This window comes from Bubalus bubalis, chromosome 23, assembly GCF_019923935.1.
Source record: "Bubalus bubalis isolate 160015118507 breed Murrah chromosome 23, NDDB_SH_1, whole genome shotgun sequence".
In the NCBI taxonomy this organism is placed as follows: Eukaryota; Metazoa; Chordata; class Mammalia; order Artiodactyla; family Bovidae; genus Bubalus; species Bubalus bubalis.
In genome coordinates, this window is record NC_059179.1 from 17,433,625 (window position 1) to 17,447,702 (window position 14,078).

General features: G+C 42.1%; 1 protein-coding gene across 8 annotated transcripts in view; it reads left to right on the plus strand.

The window, feature by feature from the left end:
* Window positions 1-14,078, plus strand: part of ENTPD1 (ectonucleoside triphosphate diphosphohydrolase 1) — a 100,518-nt gene that overhangs the window by 38,162 nt on the left and 48,278 nt on the right. The window contains exon 1 of one of the 8 annotated variants that reach the window (XM_025274356.3): window positions 9,929-10,763. The exons of the other annotated variants lie outside the window; for them this stretch is intronic. Coding sequence (XP_025130141.3) covers window positions 10,712-10,763 — 52 coding nt within the window. The 5' untranslated portion in view covers window positions 9,929-10,711. Of the gene's footprint in view, window positions 1-9,928; window positions 10,764-14,078 lie in introns of those variants that run through there. 8 annotated transcript variants of the gene reach the window in all.

Genomic DNA, 14,078 nt, shown 5'->3' on the forward strand with positions numbered 1-14,078 from the left:
AGAATCTTTGGGCGGTAGAATCCCAGGACTCGACACAACTCTCAGTTACATTTGCTGAATGGGCAGCTCTTTGGATGTGGACAAGGAGGAGGAGGGAGTGGAGGATGATGCCATTACTCTTGGTTCACAACTGGATGAGTGGTTAGAGATGCTCACTGAGGGCTATGGAAAGCTGGGTGAGGAACAGGGAAGGGGAAAGCATGAATTCCGTTTGGGCAGAATAGATTTGAGGTGCCTGTGTGTCAAGGAGACAGTTGAAATATCAAGAATCCATATGTCTGGACTATTTCCCACATATGGATAATAGTAACTGAGCCCATGGGGCTGGTTGGAATCACTCAAATCATTTTTTTCATACAGAGCTCACTACATCTTCACATCAGCTTCCCAAATTAAGTGATAGATGTTTTAAAATTTTTAGTCTAGAAAATGAAGACTTAGAAAGATCAAGTAAGTTGCCCAAGTCACAGAGCTAGTTAAGAGGCAGAACTGAGAGTCCATCCTGTAGGATGATTATATAATCAAAAACAAGGAAATAGATGGATTGTTACCTAATCGTAACCATTAGGTAATCGTAAAATGCTTCTCTTTACTCAGAATGACTCAGTCTCAGAGACAATGTAGTTAACTATGCTAGCTTAGAAAGGACAGACTAAATGTGTAGTTCTTTCTACTACAAACAAATCATTTGAATCTATTATTCTTGGTAATTCAGCGAGAGAATATTCCATGGAGTTTATGACTAAGCTCTGGGATCCAGATTTGGGACTTACTGCCCAAACATCTGTCCTCTTGCTTCCTACAATACATACAAACTGAAGTTGAGTTGCCTGGCAGCTCACTAAAAATAGTCAGAACCATAGAGTTGAGAAGTTAAAACATATTTGGAGAGATCAAATAAATCTACCCTTTTCTTGAGGAAAAACACTGTGTACTAGAAATTCAAATCAATCTTATCCATTCATTTATTCAACTGACATATGGAATACTGACACAGACCAGATCCTTTGCTGATTTCTGGAGATCTAAAAATGTGTAGTGTTCTCAAAGTGAGTTAGTCTCATAGAGGAGACAGACACAGACATATGCAAAGGAGGGTATTTAATCTGTCATTAGAGAAGGGTTAAGAGACTTTCAGGAAGACTTCCTGGAAGTGGTGACATGTTAACTAATTATCCTCAACTCCAATTTCTTCATAAGTTAGGAAAAGACAAAGAAGAGAGGAAAGAAGAGTGCTTCAGGCAGAATAAAGAAGCAAGACATGTGGCAGGAGGGAAAAGCTATGAAGATACAAGACATGAAAATACAAAAAAGAAGGGCCAATTTAAAAACTAACACCTTGAACTACACATAATTGTGTGGGGACTTGACCTTTAAATTGTGGTTAAAGAGTTTAACTTTTATTTTGAGACATATGGGAATCATTGAAGAAGATCACACTGGTGGCCGTCATATAATTAGGTTTGCATTTTAGGATGATAATGCTAGCTTCAAAGTAGAGGATGGCTGGGAGAGGAAGAGCCTAGATGTGGAAAGGCCTCTACAGAAGCTATTGTAGAAGTCGGGGAAGAAATAGATAAGGGATTTGGGAGATATTTAGTGGGTAGAATCAATAAAAACTTGAAGTTTGATTGAAGGGAGAAGGGAGAGTCTAGGGAGACTGGGGGCATGATGGTGACGTTCATGGAGCAGATCATGCAGAAGAGGGAAATTTAGTTTTAGGCATGGTGATTTTGGCTGTCAAAGATTAAAGCAGGTATGTTCAGTAAGTGACTAGAATTACAGATTTGAAGCTCAAGACAAAGTCCTGGACTGGAGAGATAGATCAGGAGGTCATCACAATAAAGCTTGGGGAACCATCACCATTCAGCTGGTTGTATGTGTATGAAGCAACATGAGCCAAGTTTCCAAGATGGAACACTGTGGCACATCTCTGTTGAAAGAGTATGATGAGAAAAAGATGCCGGGAAAGTAAGGGTCAGAGAGATAGGAGGACTACAAGAAGAGTCTGGTGTCATGGGAGCCAAGAAAAGGGAGAGTTTGTGTAATTAACACTATCAAATTCTATAAGAAATGGAAAAACATCCATTGGATACTTGGGTGAGTGGCTTTAAGAGAATGGTGGGACAGAAGCCAGGTGTTGTGAATCAAAGAATAAGTGGGTTGTGGAGTTTGGCATGCACAGAGTACAAGGAGGCAAAAAAAAAAAAAAAACAAAAAACAAAAAACAAAAAAAAGCACAACAAACAAAAACAAGTCAGAAGTCAAATCTTTAGAACTGGTGTGGCATGGATCAGTTCACTGGGGATACTAAAGGCAAGAGAAGTGGAATAAACGTATCAGTGCTGTGTAAAAGTCTAAGAAAGGAAGTGGCCTTTCTCCACCCAGTCCTGAGAGACAGTGGTAAGCCAGCCCAGTGGTGTCTTTGTTATCTAATTTAGCTATCTCCCGCCTAAAGATGGGTCTACTAATGTGGCATTCTCAGAGGTCAATTCTAGGAAACAAAGACTTTAGCAGAAGGTGGAGTAAAATTTTCCTCTTCAACTCTTGCATTCCCCAGAGTCTTTGGGTTTGTAAGAATCTTTATAAAGAATTCAACTATCTTAGCCATCATTTCCAAAGACCATAATGTATGGTTCCTAGTATGGTATCCTTATGGGGTGTCCTGAGCTTTTGCTGAGTGAGAGACACTTTCCCCTCCATTCAGCACATTATTATGATTCCAGAAAAGAGAAAGCACATGGGATCTGTCTTGTCTGTTTTGAGCCCCTAGAGTTGCTACCTTGTTTGGCTGCACCCCTCCTACCTCTGTGAATCTGAGCAAATAAGAAAACAGACCTCTTGGGTGTGAGCAAGAACTGCATAGACTGTGCTGTACCCATGGTCTGTGGTCTCCGCATTGCATCTATATTCTACAGGAAGCCTGTGTCTCATTGTTGTAGTTCAGTGGCTAAGTTGTGTCCAACTCTGTTCCACCCCATGGACTGCAGCACACTGGGCTCCTCTGTCATCCACTAACTCCCAGAATTTGCTCAAATTCATGTCCATTGAGTCAGCGATGCTATCTGTCTCACTCTCTGCCGCCCCCTTCTTTTGCCTTCAACCTCCTCCAGCATCAGAGTCTTTTTCAGTGAGTCAGCTCTTCACATCAGGTGGCCAAAGTATTAGAGTTTCTGCTTCAGCATCTGTCCTTCCAGTGAACATTCAGGGTTGATTTCCTTTAGGACTGACTAGTTTATGGCATAATACCGCTATTGTTTAACAATGATCAGCTCATATTTTTTTACCTTGTAGAAAAATCATGGCAAGAAAACTTGGTGAACATGAAATCATAGTGGGGGGTTAGTTTGATTAACTTAGAGGAATTATCCTTCATCACTATGGAGAAAGAACTTTCAGGGAAGTGACCATGACCCAAGACATCATCTCCTCCCAGACTGCGCTGGAGGGACCCTGCACTGACCGGTTCTTTCAGTTGCCTTTTCACTGCATGCAGATGGCCCTGCCTCACCATATTCTCACATCTTTCTTCATCCAGGATACAAAAGTGAGTAGGATGCCACTTTCTTAGTTGCATTCTGGATTTGAGGAAATACTCAAGTCACAGGACTGAACACACGTTTTTTTAAGTGTGGGTGGTTTTGGTAGGAGCTGTTTTCATCTGTTATGGGTTTATCTTATTAGTTTTGCTCTAAGGAGGACACGCCTTTCTCCAAGGCCCAGGAACCTTTCTCTAACTCCTGCCTTCCACCTCACTAAATGAGTACAGGAAATATGCTTTGAATAATCTAGGGTACTCTCAGATTACCCCTCCCAAATAAGTTGTTATCTGTCACTTCCTTGACAGGAACTACATATTAATCAATTTAGGATTGAGTTCTCACATAACCATCTGAAGTGCAGGTACTCTGTGTTGATGATTGAAGAGAGTAGTTTAGATACCAGATGATCTGTGACAGAGTTACCATGGATGTTTAGAAGCTTGATCATGCCTTATCCAGAGAGCTGTTCCCTTTTGTATTAATATGTAACAGCAGAGATGCCTGAGCATGTGCCTACTCAGTTGTGGCTGACTCTTTGTGACCCCCATGGATTGTAGACTGCCAGGCTCCTCTGTCCATGAAATTTTCTAGGCAAGAATACTGGAGTGGTTTGCCATTTCCTACTCCAGGGGATCTTCCCGATGTCAGGGACTGAACCCGTATCACCTATGTCTCCTGCACTGGCAGGCAGATTCTTTACCATTGGGCTACCCGGGAAGAGATGCCTGAAAAGAGATGCCAAATTGCCCTCAGAATAAAGTTTTTAATCCACCCAAAGCCTGGTGAAGTGAGATCTGACAATTTTTCTGTAAAGAAGACAAAAGAGATGACATTGATCTGGGAAGACTGAGTGAGTGGGGACCCAGAGATGGCTGCTTGGACTAGTTACGTTAGTGAGTGGCTGGCAGGATGGTAGAGAGGGCAGAGAATCAGCAAAGGTGACATCAAATCTTTGACACATCTCGTCCCATTTACCCGATGCCCACTTTCTAGGCTCCTAGCATCTTTGTCACTTTAATCCCAACTGGAAACCCTCTGTAAATTCCTTCTCTTCAACTCAGAACCTTTAGGTTTTCAGGAATTTTTACTAAGAATTTTTAATTACTAGAGAATAAACAAGGAAGAAAGAGAGGGAAGGGGGAGAGGAAAGAGAATCTAACAAACGTATGTAGTTTTGTAATTACCACCATGATCTAGATGCAGAGTTCGTCCATCATTGCTGAAAGTTCCCTCGTGGACTTTTCAGACAGTACTCTGTCCCTGAACCTCTGCCTGCTAATCTGATTGCTATCCTTCGTTTTGCCTTTTCCAGAATATCGTATAAGTGAAATCATACGTAGTCTTTCGAGTCTGGCTTCTCTCACTTAGCATAATGCTTTTGTGACCCGTCCATGTGGCTGCACTCAGGAACAGTTTATACCCTGTTTGTTGCTGAATAGTATTCTGTTGTATTACAGTTTGTGTGCTTTCACTAGCTGATGCACATTTGGGTTGTTTCAAGTTTGGGGTGATGAATAAAACTGTTATAAATAATCAGGTACAGGTTTTTGCATAGACACATCTTCACTCTTTTTGGGTAAGTACCTAAGAGTTGGACTGCCTGGTTATATGATAAGTATATGTTTTAACAAGGGGCTTCTCAGGTGGCACTAGTGGTAAAGAACCTACCTGCTAATGCAGGAGACGTAAGAGACGTGGGTTCGATCCCTGGGTCAGGAAGATCCCCTCGAGGACGGCATGGCAACCCATTCCTGTATTCTTGCCTGGAGAATCCCCCGGACAGAGGCGCTTGGTGGGCTACATTCCATGGGGTCACGCAGAGTCAGACACAACTAAAGTGACTCAGCATACACACCCACGCACACGCACACATGCAGACACACGTGTGTTTTAACTTCATAAGAAACTCCCAAATTTTTTCCCAAGTGGCTGTTCCATTTTGCATCCCCAGCAGCAGTGTATGAGCCTTCCAATGGCTCTGCATCCTTGCCAATATTGTATTTTTTTTTTGCCATTCTAATAAGTATGTAATATTATATATTAAAAACTTTGTTAATATCAAACTTTTAAAAAATATTGTTATCTGATAAGTAATAAATAGTATCTCATTTTTCATTTAGTACATTTCTTTAAGATAAAGTAATTAGAATGCTTCTAATATGTTGACAGTATTTATTTATTTTTCTTTAAATGATTTATGTTCTTTGTCCTTTTTTATTTTTTTAATTTATTTATTTTTTAATTGAAGGATAATTGCTTTACAGAATTTTGTTGTATTCTGTCAAACCTCAACATAAATCAGCCATAGGTATACATATGTCCCCTTCCGCTTGAACCTCCCTCCCATCTCCCTCCCCATCCACCCCTCTAGGTTGATACAGAGCCTCTGTTTGAGTTTCCTGAGCCATACAGCAAATTCCCATTAGCTATCTATTTTACATATGGTAATGGAAGTTTCCATGTTACTGCTTCCATACAGCTCACCCTCTCCTCCCCTCTCTCCATGTCCATATGTCTGTTCTCTGTGTCTGTTAAATTCTTTGGTACCATCTTTCTAGATTTCATATATATGCGTTCAGTTCAGTTCAGTCACTCAGTCGTGTCTGACTCTTTGCGACCCCATGGACTGCAGCATGCCAGGCTTCCCTGTCCATCACCAACTCCCAGAGTTTACCCAAACTCATGTCCGTTGAGTTGGTGATGCCATCCAACCATCTCATCCTCTGTCGTCCCCTTCTCCTCCCACCTTCAGTCTTTCCCAGGATCAGAGTTTTTTCAAATGCATCAGCTCTTCGCATCATGTGGCCAAAGTATTGGAGTTTCAGCTTCAACATCAGTCCTTCCAATGAACACTCAGAACTGATTTCTTTTAGGATGGACTGGTTGGATCTCCTTGCAGTCCAAGGGACTCTCAAGAGTCTTCTCCAACACCACAGTTCAAAAGCATCAATTTGTCAGCGCTCAGCTTATATGCGTTAGTATATGATATTTATATTTCCTGGAGAAGGAAATGGCAACCCACTCCAGTGTTCTTGCCTGGAGAATCCCATGGACAGAGAAGCCTGGTAGGCTGCAGTCCATGGGGTCGCACAGAATCGGACACGACTGAAGCGACTTAGCAGTAGCAGCAGCATGATACTTATCTTTCTCTTTCTGACTTACTTCAATCTGTATAATAGGCTCTAGGTTCATCCACCTCATTAAAACTGACTCAAATGTGTTCTTTTATGGCTGAGTAATATTCCACTGTTTATAAATTCCACAGCTTCTTTATCCATTCATCTGTTGATGGACATCTAGGTTGCTTCCACGTTTTAGCTGTTGTAAATAGTGCCGCAATGAACATTGGAGTACGTGTGTCTATTTCAATTTTGGTTTCCTCAGGGTATATGCCTAGGAATGGGATTGCTGGGTCATATGGTGGTTTTATTCCTAGTTTTTTAAGAAATCTCCATACCGTCTTCCATAATGACTGAATCAATTTACATTCCCACCAACAATGCAAGAGGGCTCCCTTTTCTCCACACCCTCTTCAGCATTTATTGTTTGTAGACTTTTGGATAATGGGCATTCTGACTGGTGTGAGGTGATATCTCATTGTAGTTTTGATTTGCATTTCTCTAATAATGAGCGATGTTGAGCACCTTTTCGTGTGTTAGTCATCTGTATGTCTTCCTTGGAAAAATGTCTGTTTAGGTCTTTTCTCCACTTTTTGATTGGATTGTTTATTTTTCTGGTATTGACTTGTGGTAATTCTGAGGGGTTGTCTTGATCATTGTCTTATCTATTTTTAATGGCTTCATATATTAAGGAAACCAACTATTTCATAGTTGTTACAAACATTTTCCCCAGTTTGTCATTTTTATTTTGTTTATGGCATATTTTGTTGCAGAAATATTTTTATGTTGCTTCTGACTTTTGTAGTTCATAAGTGAAAAAATGAGCAGGTAGAAATAAGATAATTTACAAATGAGATGTAGAAGACAGAGGTTGGGGGGATGGAGGGGCGGGCTGTGAGGCTGAGCTACCTGGGTGAGTCGGTTCACCCCATCCCCACTTTGACTCCCACACTGGTGATATATGGCCAGCACAGATTTTCTGTCTTTCTCACCAGCAACACATAACCAAGGCTTGTTGACAAATGCAGCTGCTTTGAGAAAGGACAGAATCCCCAGGGCACAATTCTTCAATTTCAGATATGGGAGAGGATTTGTTTAGTGGAAGCAGTGTGTTTATTGCAGAGATCATCAATACATGAGGTTATTATCCTTGTTGGCTGGGTCACAGGGAATTCCTGTCTGTGATCTCAATGATATCACTCTGCCGGAAACAACTCTATACTTGAATATGGGAATCCACGATGTCCACAAAGATCTATTGTTCTCCATGCAATCTATGTGCAAAAGAATTCAGGAAAGGCCAGAAGGGGGTGGGTAAGGAGGTAGGTGGTATGGTGGGAGGAAGTGAGAAGGAGAAAGGGAAGGGGATTCCTTTGCTTCCTTATTTCTCATACGCAGATCCTCTGCTATTCTTTGATTTTTGCAGTTATTAACATGTTTAGAGTCAGGCACACCAGTGCAAAGTCAATCAGTTATTTGCTGGTACCAGTCTGAGAAGAGCACAGCCCACAGCAAGAACGGTTGGGTGATGAGCTTGAGGCTGGCAGAGTCTGACTAGCAGGAAGAGCTTATTCTGTTCCCCACCCCGGTTCCACTGCCCAAGGTCACTCAATGGGCTCTTCCCATCCAAAACTGAGCCTATTCGGGGACCACTCAGGATTAACCAGGCTACTTTGTTAGGATAAATGCATTCTTATTTCTAACTAAAGCACTGTGAACTGAGACTAACCGGCTAAGTAACATTTCAAAGAGCAGAAACAAAGGATTATAAACAAGTCAAGTAACTTTCTCTGAGGGTTTCCCTGGTGGCTCAGATGGTAAAGAATCCACCTGCCATGTGGGAGACCTGGATTGATTCCCTGGATTGGGAAGATGCCCTGGAGGAGGGCTTGGCAACCTACTCGAGTATTCTTGTCTAGAGAATCCCCATGAACAGAGGAGCCTAGCGGGCTATAGTCTGTGGGGTTGCAAAGAGTCAGGCACAACTGAGCGACTAGGCACATATAATTTTCTCTGAAGTCTGTGGTTCAAGAGATCTGTGGAACAGGACTTGGGTATTTATTAACCTGTCTCTCTCTACCTCTCTTTCTGTTCCCACCCCTGTCTCCCTTCCACTCGTATTCTCTGTGTCTATCTGATTTCCCCTCCTCTCCTTTACATTTACCCTTTAACTAATTGACCATCATTGAGGCCTTGAAGTGCATTTTTAGCATTTGTCTATTGACATTATACTGACTTCCTTGACTTAAAAATAGGCAGGAAAAAAACCTCACCAAATTAAACTGCTTTATCTTCAAACTGACTCTGAATTTATCAATTGGGAAAATATGGGGTGGGGGTGAAATTTAAGATCTATTTGAACAGAAATTTGGGTTCTTTTGCGTTGTTTCAGCCAAGAAAGAATGAAGCTGAGTAACTTCTATGCGTCTCATGCAGGACAATAGTTGAGGCAGTGGAGTGGAGTTGGGAGACTTGGATCCAGTCACTGTTCTGCCGCTTACCAGCTGTGTGACTTTGAGCAAGTCCCTTCACCTCCCTGGGAACCATAATCCCAGCCTCTGTCTCTTAGCTGCTAGCTTCTGACCACCAGGGACCAAAAGACTCTATATTTGAAAACGTGTGACATTGTCTGATGTCCAGACAACCCCTTCAGCCAAATCCTCAAAGTCAGTCACGGTCCGTTCCCTTCTGGATAATGAGATTGGCTCCCACATTCTGCATTTGTACTGCACAGCAGGCACAGTCCTATAGTTTAGGGTAGTGCGTGTGTGCTCAGTCGCTTCAGTCGTGTCCAGCTCTTTGCGACCTTATGGACTACAGCCTGCCAGACTCCTCTGTCCATGGGATTTCCCAGGCAAGAATACTGGAGTGGGTTGCCATGCCCTCCTCCAGGCAATCTCCCTGACCCAGGGATCGAACCCGCATCTCCTGCATTGCAGGCTAATTCTACAGAGCCACTGAAGAAGCCCCATGGTATAGAGTAGTGAAAGTGAAAGTGAAGTCACTCACTTGTGTCCGACTCTTTGCGACCCCATGGACTGTAGCCTACCAGGCTCCTCAGTCCATGGGATTTTCCAGGCAAGGGTACTGGAGTGGGTTGCCATTTCCTGTGCCAGGGGATCTTCCCGACCCAGGGGTCGAACCCAGGTCTCCTGCATTGTAGGCAGACGCTTTACCATCTGAGTAGAGTGGTGGCTAAAAGCTTGATTTCTGGACCCAGAATGCCTAACTTTAATTCCTAGTCCCTACATTTATATCAGTGTAATTTTGGGCAATCTACTTAACCTATGACTCAGTTTCGTCACCTGTAAAGAGAGAGCAACGAGGATAATTATAGTTACTGAGACTGCAATCTTATTTGGAAATGAAGTCTTTGTAGATGTAGTTAAGGATCTTGAGGTCATTCTGGTTTTAGTATGGGGCCTAAATCTAATCACTGGTAGATAAGAAAGAGAAAGGAGAGGGAAATCTACTGCACACAGAGACTGGGGAAAAGGTCATGTGCAGACAGAGGCACACAGTGGATGATGTAGCCATAGCCAGGGAATGCCAGGAGCCACCAGAAGCTAGACAAGGCAAGAAAAGAATCTCTCCAGCGCCTTTGGCCCCATTGACACCTTAATTCTGGACTTTTAGCCTCTGGAATTGTGAGAGAATAAAATTCTATTGTTGTCAGTCACCCACGTTGGTGGTAATTTGTTGTGGCAGCCATAGGAAGCTGATACAGATGATGATAATAGTACCTGGAAGGAGTGTTGTGAAGGTTAAATGAGTTGCTGTGTGTAGAGTGCTGAGAACATAATCTGGAATACCGTGAGGGCTCTTTTGTAGGTTGTTATGTATTGTTAGCTCATTGATTCTTACCTAGCAACCCTATGAAGTCTGTACTATTATGAATCATCTTGCATGCAAGGAATTGGAGGATTAGAGACAGCAAAGGTGAGGTTGTCTGGACTGTGCTCCAGGTTGAGCCACCCCTCAGAAGTCTATGGAGTTTGGCTTTGGGGTGATGGATCCAGGTGACTTTTGGTTTGGAGGCCCCTCATAAGGATGTACTCTCAGCGAAGATTTAGCAGCTCTGAGCTACCAACGAGAACAGAAGGTATAGAGAAGATCTATCATGATATGGTTCTTACTCCTCCTGGAAGTGTCTTCCCAGCCCTGGTCTTGGCACAGGCTCTACTCTAGCAGAGCCAGGCTCTATCCAAACTTGACTGAGTGGTTGTCCTAAGAGCTGACTTCACTGGCGTGCCTCAGCACCTCACTACAAGAGGAAGAGATCTGCCACCTAAAATACCACACCCTCCTTCCTCGGGGTCTTCAAAGGTCCCTGGTGGTCCCTTGTTTACCATGGTGCTGAATATAAATTATACCAATGATTAGAAAGAAGTCAGATCACTTAGAGCAAGACCAAACCCTCCCCAGAACCTGCAAAGCCCTGTGAGCAAGGCACCCAGTGACCCCACCCCTGACCCTCTCTTACTCTTTTCCCCTTCATTACTCTTCCAGCCGCACTGGCCTCATGCCCAGGTACTGTTCCACCCCTGGGCCTTTGTACATGCAGTTCCAGTTACCTTAAATGCTCTTGGCCAAGTGGTGTGCTTGCTGTCTCTTTGTCCCTATCACTTTGTTTTTTAAATTTTATTTTATTTTTAAACTTTACAATATTGTATTAGTTTTGCCAAATATCGAAATGAATCCGCCACAGGTATACACGTGTTCCCCATCCTGAACCCTCCTCCCTCCTCCCTCCCCATACCATCCCTCTGTGTCGTCCCAGTGCACCAGCCCCAAGCATCCAGTATCGTTTTTAATATCACTGTCTTAGGTCTTTCCTAATCACTCTGTTCTGACTCTTTACCTGCCTTTTCTCATTTCTCAGCGCTTATAATTATTAACATAGTATAAACTTTACTTGTTTTATTTTTTCAAAGTAGAATATAAGCACCATGAAATGGAAACATTTGTTTTGTTCACTGCTGTAACTCTAGCCCCAGGCAGGTCTAGTGAAGAGTGTAATGCATTGAATAAATAATTGTTGACTGACTAATAGAACAATGAATGAAATAACAACTACAGAACTCCCAAACCAAAATAGGCCAATCCGTTAAATATCTAGAGGTAAGCACATGAAGAGAGGAGTACAGGAACCATTGAGCTTTGAAGCATATGGAGGGAAGCATAGCCTCCTATTGAGCTTGAGTTTGAACGTGACAAGGAAAAAGATTTGGTGGAGAAAGAGGGGAATAGAATTCCAGCTGAAGGAAATCTCATGTTGAAAAATATCAGCATCCAAAATTCATTTATTCATTCAACTAGGACTATAGCGATGAACAAACCAGAAAAAAGTCATGGCACTTAGGGAGCATACAGTCTAGTGGTCGTAATGTCAGGCAGTATGATCTTGGACACACACATCTGCTTATTGGAATGGTGAGATGCGAAGCGCTTAAATTTCTAGAGGGCTGGGTAGACAGTGAGGCTTTCATCTGGCAATCAGAAGGAAACTACCTTCATTCTTAATCAGGAAGAGCCCTGGGAATATCAGTTATGGAGGAATTCTGCAGATGCATGAAGGATAGATTCTGATAGGAAAAAGAATTAGGGAGATGCCAGAAAGGGCTATTATAGAGAAGAGGTGGTGATTGGAACAGAGGGATGGATGTTGCCATAGAAGAGGTTGAGTCTAAGGGACCTGGAATGAAGCAGCTGAGAAAGGATCTTAAAGCCCCTGAATGTGAGAACAATCTAAGTATGTGTCACCAAGAACCCCCCGATGGAGAGGAAGGAGGATGGCAGAGAGGGGGCAGAGACTCTAGGAGCTGGAGAAATGGCAAAGTCAGATTAGGACCAGTCCCCTGAGCTTCAGTGACTGTCCCATCACTGTGCTGTGTGAACACAGGAAGGGACCACAGCACTCCACTGATGTTTACTCTCCAGTGCTTGTCTGTATTGGCTGTTTTGTTCTCTGTATGACAAGCCAAGCTTGGTCTGGATGTAACCCATCAGAAATTGGAAACAATTTGAATCTAATGCGTCACAGTGAATCTGCAGAGCAAAACTTCTGGGTTTTTGTTTTTGCCTAAAATCCACCACATCTGCCAACACCCCAATCTTTCTTATTAATAGAGTGAAATTTTAAGATAAAACATCTTTGGTATCATAAAGTAGAGAAGCTGGGATTTCTCTGTATTGCAGAATTTTGACTAAGGACAAATTACATAATTTTAATCTTTAATAGGATGCCAGCTCTGGATGTCATGATAACTGTTTCTGTCAGAGTTAAAAAGAATCAGCTTTTTTGCCTCTGATGTAGCTAATTGGCTTGAAATCAGCCTGTTTTGTCAAAGCTTGGGTTTCCTTCAGTTTTGTCTCTGTCAAGTGAAGAATTGACATTTCTACCTGGCTCTTAGCTCAAACAGAGAAAGTTTCTCATTCGTCCTGTGATAGGAAGGGAATAAGAGGGCAGGGGCAGTCTTGAGTTCCTTAGGATAGTGGGAAAATTCAAAGCAATATAACACTTCATCATTAAGATATTTTTGGTAAAAATGTTTCTTGAAATTGTTTTTTAAAATATAATTTCACATTGTATGATACAAACCACATTTCTGTTATCCACAAGGGAAATGAAGAGCTTTTCATGGAGATACAGTCATTGTGAATTTTCCGTAATAGAACTTGACTATAGCAGACATGACATCTGAAAGAGCTCTGGGGCCTAGGAAGAAGGGCAAGTTACTAAAGTGGTTCCCTTTTATGAATATGTCTTAGAAAAGTTCACCTCTGGACCCCCATGTCTGTTGTTTTGCTCAGTCTGTTTAGTTGTGTCTGACTCTTTGCGACTCCATGGACTGTACCCTGTCAGGCTCCTCTGTCCATGGGATTCTCCGGGCAAGAATACTTGCGTGAGTTGCCATTTCCTTCTCCAGGGGATCTTTCCGATCCAGGGATCAAATCTGTGTCTCCTGCATCTCTTGCATTGCACATGAATTCTTTACTGTGCTGAACCACCTGGGAAGCCCCCACATCTGGTACCATTTCCTAAGAAGAATCTGGCTTCCTCCCAAGTGATAATGATTTTTGAAAACTATCTGCATAGTTCATAGAAAGCATAGTATTTTAATTATTCCTCTCTAAGTAACTTAGTTCACATGAAAAAGTCATTATTTTTTTGATAATACAGCTTTTGAAAAATTCCTAAATTTCCTCTCTGATTTAAGTTCTTTTTGTTATCATATCTTTGATAAGACAAATGTGATGAAAGACTTGAGTATATTCTAATCATATGGATATCACTGCAAAAGCTGGGCAAATGTGGGAAAGTATACTTTCTTTTAAAAATTATTTTTATTGAAGTATAGTTGATTTACAGTGTTGTGCTAATTTCTGCTGTACAGCAAGGTGACTTAGTTATACA